Source organism: Rhinolophus ferrumequinum, chromosome 11 (genome assembly GCF_004115265.2).
Source record: "Rhinolophus ferrumequinum isolate MPI-CBG mRhiFer1 chromosome 11, mRhiFer1_v1.p, whole genome shotgun sequence".
NCBI classification, from domain to species: Eukaryota; Metazoa; Chordata; class Mammalia; order Chiroptera; family Rhinolophidae; genus Rhinolophus; species Rhinolophus ferrumequinum.
Genome location: NC_046294.1, coordinates 5,848,548 through 5,856,413, shown reverse-complemented (window position 1 = coordinate 5,856,413; position 7,866 = coordinate 5,848,548). Strand labels below are relative to the sequence as shown.

The following is a 7,866-nucleotide window of genomic DNA, read 5'->3' as shown; positions in this document are numbered from 1 at the left end:
GCTGTTTGCTTCTGCAATTCAAGTTAGATTTTGTCACTTGTAAGTAACAAAGTCACAAAAAATACAAATTAATTACTACGCCCGACTTTTTGCCCCAAAGGCTTAAATATACATGGAATGTATGATTCTAAAGAAAAAAAAGTTACCAAAATTGACTCAAGGATAGAAAACTTGAGTAGATAAAATGCCAGAGAAGAAATTTAAAGACGAAGAATCTACCACTAAAAAAGGCATCAAGCACAGATGTTTTTATAAATAAGTTCTATGAAACTTTGAAGAAACAAATAATTCCTTTTCTATAAATTATTCAAGCCCGGAGAAAAATATGAAATGTTTCAAAATGGGACAGGGAGATCATTAAAATAAAAAGTGAAATTGGCCCAGAGAAAGATATAAAACTGTAAATAAATATTATAAAATTAAGCAGGGTTTACATCAGAATGTTAGAATGGTCCACATTAGGAAACCTATTAATGAAAATCAGTACAATAAAACAAAATCAACAGATGTCAAAATTCATCATGTTGAATAAAAGGAAAAAAAATCCGTTAGAATAGACGGTAACACCTCCAGCCTAATAAGGTCACTACCAGAAACCTAAAGCAAGAACTATATTTCTTGATGAAACATGAGAAGCATTCCCACTAAGACAGGAATGAATAAGGGTGCCGTTCAACATTATACTGGAAATCCTGGTCTCTCTAATTCACAAGAAGAAATAAGCATAAAGGATCAGATAAATCTGCCTCTACATGATTTGACTCTTCAGCCAGAAAACCAAGAGAATCAACTCAACTAGAGAATTCAATTAGAGTGATTAGGTGAGCACACAGAGATTTCCTATATGCCAGTGATGGTTAGAAATGTAATCTCAAAAGACCCATTCGTAACGACAAATAACTCTGAAATTCCTTAAGACTAAATTGAACTAGAAACGTGAAAGACCCATATGAATACACCTTACAGAAGAACGTATACACCTCATTTCTGGATAGGAAGATTCGAAAGTATTAAGACAGCACTTCTCTCCAAATTAAACAGATTTAAATCCATGCCAGTGAAAACTCAACAGGACTTTTAAGTGAAAATTGACAAATCATGTGCTCGCTTCGGCAGAACATATACTAAAATTGGAAAATTGACAAATCTATTGTGAAGTTCTTATATATGAAAATATGAAATTTTCAAGGAACAGTGGGGCAGGGGTGAGGGAGCTGTGCCAATCACGCTATGAAACGTGGTACATGCACTCAGATCAGCAGGACAGAAATTCCAAAGAGATCCATTTATATGCAGGAATACAGTTTATTTTAAGGAGGTATTTTAAAATCAGTGAGGAAAGAATGACCCATTCAATCAATGGTATAGGGACAAGTGGCCATCCCTTTAGGAAAAACGTTAGCTGTCTCCCATAAAAAATTAAACTTCCGACAAGTTAAAAATAGGTATAAACACACATAACTCTACCTTGCCTGAAGTCAATTTTTTGTGTATATACAAAAATGGATTTTTAAACATACGTCTACACACACACATACATATACTTAAAGCGATACTAAGCAAACAAAGTGAATGAGTAAATGAGGAAAAGATGGAAAGATAGGAAGACCCATGAGCACATTTGCAGGGTTGGTAATGGGGAGGTGAGAGTTCCCCCAATGGCTATTTCTTCATGAAGTATGAGCTGTGGTAACTAACAGGGGAAGGGGGAATTGGTGGAACACACAGAAGTTGGGAAATACATCCCAGAGACAGGTTGGCGGTTTGCTCCAGGAGCTACTTGGGCGCAGGCACAGAGGTGACCGGTTGAGTGGGCGGTTGTGTGGGCGGGGATGAGGTTTTATAGATGAAGACAATGGAGGCAGACCAGGGGTGGAGGGTGTGGACCATGGAATCCACGCTGTATAGGACGGAAGTGAAGATGGGAGCGCCATGATGAGAATGTGGCAGTGCTGGAGGATGAAGATAAAGAATTGCTGCAGAGGGGGTACTTGAGCAAGTTAAGAAGGCCAGAGGCGGTGATTGTACAGGTAGCCGAATTCAATAGGTGCTGCAATTTCTTTTTCTTTGTTGTTTTTGGCCCCACCCCGGTTTTTGTTTTTAAGCTGTTTTTTCTCAGTCTAGTTGTGTAAGACACAGTTCTCTGGCCCATGCTGGTATTATGAGCCTTACACTCCCCCCGGCTGAGGCCGTCGGTCACCAGTCGTTGGTCGGCCGCTCATGGCAGCTCTCGCCAGCTGCTGGCCGCTCTCGCCGGCTGCCGGCCGCTCACACCGACTATTGGCCACATGCCAGCTGCCGGCCAGTATGGCCACCGGCCGCTCACGGTAGCCCAGGTCAGCACACAGCAGCCCACAGCAGGTGCTGCAATTTCTATGGATGCCAGGGGTCCAGGGAGGATGGATGGAGGCCGCAGGCCTAGACTCGAAGACAGGCATGTTAGTGATGGGGACATCAAGGAAGTAAAGGGCCACAGTGTGGAACAGGCCCGTCCACGGGAGGGAGAAAATGACAGAATCGGGGGTAGAAGACTCTAAGCCAGGAGGTAAGCGAAGCTCATCCATGTCTGAGCAATGACTACAAGGTCGATGCCAGCGAGGAAGAGGGTGTAGAGCCCGAGGTAAAGGCTTCCAAAGAGAAGAGGGATGATGGGCGTTATAACAGGGCTGAGGGGTGATGGTCTGAGAGGCCACATGGAAGCCACCAGCCAGGGGATGTACACAGCAGCATGGAGGTGGGCACTCCTGTGACTAAAAGGCCGGGAGAGCAGCTTCCAAGGCTTCCTGAAATTCATCCTGAGTGTTTCTGAGAGGCAGGTCCTATGGCACTGGGTCCTACAGCTATGATCCTGAATGGCTGCATCAGCACTGACTGAAGCAGCCAATGAAGTAGGACTGTGCCCGGGTATTAAATACATGAAAGGAGGCACAGCACAGGGCTTGGCACTCACTAAGTGCCAAGGGAGAGAGAGAGACAGAGAGACAGAAAGAGAGAGAGAGAGAGAGACAGAGAGAGAGAGAGGACATGTAGCAAAGACCCCAGGCACTCTCCATTTCTAGCCCATCCAGCCCACCTGCCCATGAGGACTCCCCCAAAGAGCAGTCAGTTTTTAACTTTACCACAGGTCCCTCCTCCCTCCAAAGAGCCACTCGGACACCAGCACCAGTCACCACCCACCAGGGGTTTAATTCGTCTAGGTCAGAAGGTCAGTTCAGAGAGGGGTCCTGCCTTGTCCCCCCCAGGGGGAAGATGTGCCGCGTACTCTGGGAATGTCCCAGCTCGGTGGAGCCGCGGACTAGTCTCTGAGCAAGAGGACTGGTGGGTCCAGGGTCTCAGGCTGCCTGCTCCTCCTCGCTCTCCTCCTCCTCACTCTCCAGATACTGTCTGCGGTTGGTGTTAACAAAGAGGTCAGAATCATCTTCAGAACTGGACTTGTCTTCCAACGCGTCGGGCTCAGGTGCAAGTTCTGGCTGATGCCGGCTTCATGGGGGAAAAGGACAGTTAGCCCATGCCTTCTGGGAAAACCAGATCTGCAATCAAGGAGCGCCACAAAAAGGAGGACCATATGCCAAGAGTCAGGACTTAGCAAGTCAGACAGAGAGAGAACCAGCAGGCAGCAGGAAACGTAGCCAAGGAAAACAGACTGAACACTACCCCTACCTCAAAAGTTTGCTAGAGCCCTTGTTTTTAATAATAACAATTCTACTACCGTGTTTCCCCCAAAACAAGACCTCGCCGGACAATCAGCTCTAATGCATCTTTTGGAGCAAAAATTAATAAGACCCAGTCTTATTTTACTATAAGACCAGGTTTTATATAAGACGAGTCTTATATTAATTTTTGCTCCAAAAGACGCATTAGAGTTGATTGTCTGGCTAGGTCTTATTTTCGGGGAAATACGGTACCAGCAACTAACACACAATGGACCCACGTTGCTTACCAGGCACTATACTAATCAATTTTATAAGCATTAACTCCTTTAATCCTCATAATTCTTTATAGGTGAGGAAATCCAGGCTTAAGAGATTAAATAACCTGCTTAAAGTCACTCAGTTGTAAATGACAAAGCCAGGATTTTAACGCAGGGCATCTGACTTTGAAGCCATACACGTAACCACATACTTGGGAGATCTCACCAGGGACCCTATGTAGGGAGAAAGAAAGGTTCTGTTTTCCTCTCAAAGCACCAGAGCCTGAACCCCTATTTTCTGTCTTCCCTATCCTATGGGTTGATCCTCACCTGTTCCCGTTGTGTTTCTCTGCCACTTCAGAGAAGGCCGCAGGCCTGTGCCAAGAGAAGAGCCAGGGTCAGAAAGATCAGAAATCTCCCAGCATGAAAGCCGTTTCCAGCTGTCCCTGCGTGGGCTGCCATGATCGATCTTCCCTCCCTCAATTTCACAGCTAGGAAGCCAATCCCCCAGAAATCAGACAGCCAATGACCCAGGGAACCACCTACCAGCGCCCCTCCTTCTGCAGAGAGCTCATGTGATGTTTGCTGAGCACGAAGCAAATCTCAGCCTTCACCTTTTCTCCCTCTTCAATAGGGTCAACGATGAGAAAGTCCCCTGTAGGTAGAGAGGAGAAAAGGTCGAGTCAGTTCAGCTTGCACTGGGGGAAGCCAAGGTCACTGGAAGTGGTTCTGTGTCTTAGACGGCTCTCTCACCTCTCTTGATCCAGATGTTCTTGCGGTATTTGGAGGGCATGCTCACCAGGAAGCACTGCCCCTGGGCTGTCTCCACCTCGTGCAGATTGTTCCCTGGGGTTCTGAGTACCTGGTCCAGGAGAGACCAAGAACCAGTCGGCCTCATCAGCTAGCTCAAAGACCCCCTGCGCCACCCTGCACTCTTCCCCCACCCCAGGGCCCAACGGGAGTGGAGGGGTGGGGGACGGAGTAGCTTGTGCCCAATGCTACTCACCCTCACGATCTGCTGCTTCTCGGAGGGTACCATGTGCTCCCCCTGCACCTCCTTCACCACGTGCTTCCTCTTGGTGGCCCGAGACATGTTGGGTCCTGTTCCGGGAGGTGAGGGACGCAGAGGCTGTCAACTCCTGCTCCTGAGTTTCTTGGATGGCAGGTTCAGAACCCAGGACTGTTTTGAAGATGGGGAGGGACTTTTTACTGGGGAGTGACACAGTGTCCTGGTTAAGAACGTGGGCTCTAACATCTAATTGCTTGAACTGAAATCCTACCTTGACTATTTCCTGTGGACGAAAAAAAGGGGTTCCATGGAAACAGAGTAACCTGATCATAAATTCAGAAATGAGCAGGTCATGATGGGTGGTCACACCCCAGGCATATAACTTCTTTAGTCAAAGGTTTTTAAGCCAGCCAAGTAATACCCCTCTAAAGCACGACCACCCTCAAAGATAGCACATAATCTTATTAACTACTCTGCAACCCAATCCCTGCCCTGCTTTCTCCCATCCTCAAGTCATCTTCCTTAGACCCCTCCTCCTTACTTTCTAAGGCATAAAACAAACTGCAAAACTATTATTCTCCAGAGCATTTTAGATCTTGCTTGCTAGCATAGGTCATCGGTTTGGCTCAAACTCTTATAAAAATTCTCCATGGTGATATGGGAGAGCCCCTCACTACAGAAATTTTAAGTCTCCTTTTCCCTAGTTTCTTAGCTCCTTAGCCCCGGGTTTTGATTACTCTTCTGATCAGTTTTTGAATCCTAGACTAAAGAGTGCTCCTCGCCTGAATCAGAGAATGTCTCTTAAAAGCCTATGACTTCCCAACATCCTCCAAGCCATTCCAGACCCCCCAGGCCAGTATACTTGTTAATTGTAATCAGTGAAGCCTAAGGTTCTTTTCAACCCATTCTGGGCCCAGCTCCTGGACAACTGATGCCACCTAAATGGTTGAATGGCCACAGGCTCCATAGTGCTAATGGATTTATTAATTAAAATCTATTTTTCCTCATTCAGGGGCTTTGGGGATACAGAGGATACCCCAGCAAGATTGCCAGTCGCAACCAAAGAAGCCAACATGGTCTTCCAGGCAGGTCCCGAGACCCCTTCCTCTCACCTGAGATCAGACAGGGCGAGAGTTCCGTGAATCCCCCAATAGGTAGGGACAGATCTTCGCCCCCGTCCAGCAGGAAGCAGATACAGAAAAAAAGACCTTCTGTCCCTCAACTTCCCATAGAGTTTTTATGGGGATCATGTCTCTCAAGGGGAAAACAAGGCACGCAGTTAGAGCTAGGCATCAGGTCTCTGCATCCCTGAACAGAATGCGACTGCCCAGAAGACCTCCCCTCTCCGCCCAAAACTTCCCCTTTTCATTGTAATTATCTGCGCCTATGAGGAACAAATGGGTACAAAATACCCAACTAGATTAAACCAGCCCCTCACTCCTGAGCAGCAAAGACCACAATTTCACCTGGGCCTCATTATCCCATCATTATAATATCATACATACGCCTGGGAGTTCATTAATATCATTATAACAGACTGAATTCTGGGAAAGAACATGCACAGTCTAAAAAGATGAGGTAATAGCCTCTTGTCAATCACAGGTGTCAATCAAGTGGTCCCACTCCCGCAAAGGAACTGCCCATTCTAGAGGGAAAAAAGGATAAAAACTCCAAGTCCTCCCAGTCAGGCCCTTTTTGATCCTGGGCCCTTAGCCCTTTGGGCCTTTGAGCCGGGGTCCTTTTTTGAGTCTCTTCTTTTGCTCAGCCCGCTCCACACTCTTTGGAGTGTACTATCCCTTTTCTTAATGGTCCTTGAGCCACTGCTTTCTGCTCGGCCCGCTTCTATTTCCTTGGAGAGTACTATCTCTTCTAATAAATTGCTTTTCCACCACTTGATCACGGTATCTCGTTCAATTCTTTGTTCCAGATGCCAAGAACCTGGACACCCTCCGGTAACTATGGGTTTGGACGTTCTTACATTGACATTCCTTACTGTTTAACTTTCCCAAGCCACAAAGAAAAATAACAGCTAACCCAGAACATTGTCATTACGATGCAATGATGTGAGCAACGCACTTAGCACAGTGTACGGCAGATAAAAATAAGTCATGTTGTCTTAAGTACTGGCATAACATAAAAACTAAATAAATCACTCTGGCAACCGTTCACGGAGGAGTGTGAGATAAACTATCTTCCTCAATATGCTTGTACATCCCAAATACAGCACAGCCATACAACACAGATACTCACTTCAACAGACTACAGACAAGAGACCAGTTTGGAGACCACCGAGATGGTCCAAGCCAGGAACGAGTTCATTAAAGGTCGAGGAAAGCCGGCGTGGTCTGCGGCATCTGCTATGTTTCTGACGGGTTCTGAGAAAACAAGAATTGGCACCACCAAGACTGGTGGTTTCTAAAGGAAACTCCGCGTGTCACCTCAGGTTGCCTTTTCCTGCCCTCCTCCCTCCCTATCCCGGAGGTAAGACGCGCACAGACCCCACACTTACTTTCTGGCCCTCTTCTCCCAAAGGCGTTGCTTGAACGATTCCGTTCTTCAGGCTGGACGCTCGCTGGGAGCGGCTCGTCCACGACTCACTTCGTAGAAAAGGAACTTGCCGGCGATCACGACGGTAGCGTCAACTTGGACACAGATCTCCGGAGTCTCCAGCTCCTGCCGGACTCGTACAAGTCCCACAGCGGTGAGGGCGACACGAATCGGCCTGAGTCGGACCCTTCCGAGTACGGTACTTCCGGCGGCCTCTCGGAAGCCTTCGGCCACGCTCCTCCCTCCTTGTCCGTTCCTTTAACTCTTCCCACCCCCAGATCGCCAAAGGCTAAGTCCTTGAGTTCCGGATGCCGTGCAGCGGGGAAATAAAGTTTTCTCCACCGAAGCCTCTGCTCCTTGAGACCGGAAGTACTTCTGGAGAAGCGAGACAATAGAAGGC

The 7,866-nt window shown here is 47.1% G+C and overlaps 1 protein-coding gene across 4 annotated transcripts; it reads right to left on the bottom strand.

Annotated features, from left to right (window-relative positions):
• Positions 1-1,265: 1,265 nt before the first annotated feature.
• Positions 1,266-7,570, bottom strand: EIF1AD (eukaryotic translation initiation factor 1A domain containing). 4 transcript variants are annotated; one of them, XM_033120892.1, is made up of 7 exons: positions 7,429-7,570; positions 7,170-7,294; positions 4,917-5,119; positions 4,664-4,772; positions 4,457-4,565; positions 4,241-4,285; positions 1,266-3,480 (listed from the first exon to the last, which is right to left on the bottom strand). In XM_033120892.1, exons 3-7 carry the CDS (start codon positions 5,001-5,003, stop codon positions 3,333-3,335), a joined length of 498 nt encoding a protein of 165 aa, XP_032976783.1. In that variant the 5' UTR covers positions 5,004-5,119; positions 7,170-7,294; positions 7,429-7,570; the 3' UTR covers positions 1,266-3,332. The 4 variants fall into 4 exon arrangements, with proteins under 4 accessions (XP_032976783.1, XP_032976784.1, XP_032976782.1 ...); XM_033120893.1 differs by having other exon boundaries at positions 4,917-5,116; XM_033120891.1 differs by having other exon boundaries at positions 4,917-5,090.
• Positions 7,571-7,866: the final 296 nt, after the last annotated feature.

Bases quoted from the DNA above. Each gene is read 5' to 3' on its own strand.
- EIF1AD (XM_033120892.1), bottom strand. From the start codon at position 5,003: ATGTCTCGGGCCACCAAGAGGAAGCACGTGGTGAAGGAGGTGCAGGGG. The intron at 4,286-4,456 runs GTAGGTGGTTCC...CTCTTGGCACAG, and splicing joins CTGCAGAAGGAGGGGCGCTG to GCCTGCGGCCTTCTCTGAAG. The intron at 3,481-4,240 runs GTGAGGATCAAC...TCCCCCATGAAG, and splicing joins GAGAAACACAACGGGAACAG to CCGGCATCAGCCAGAACTTG.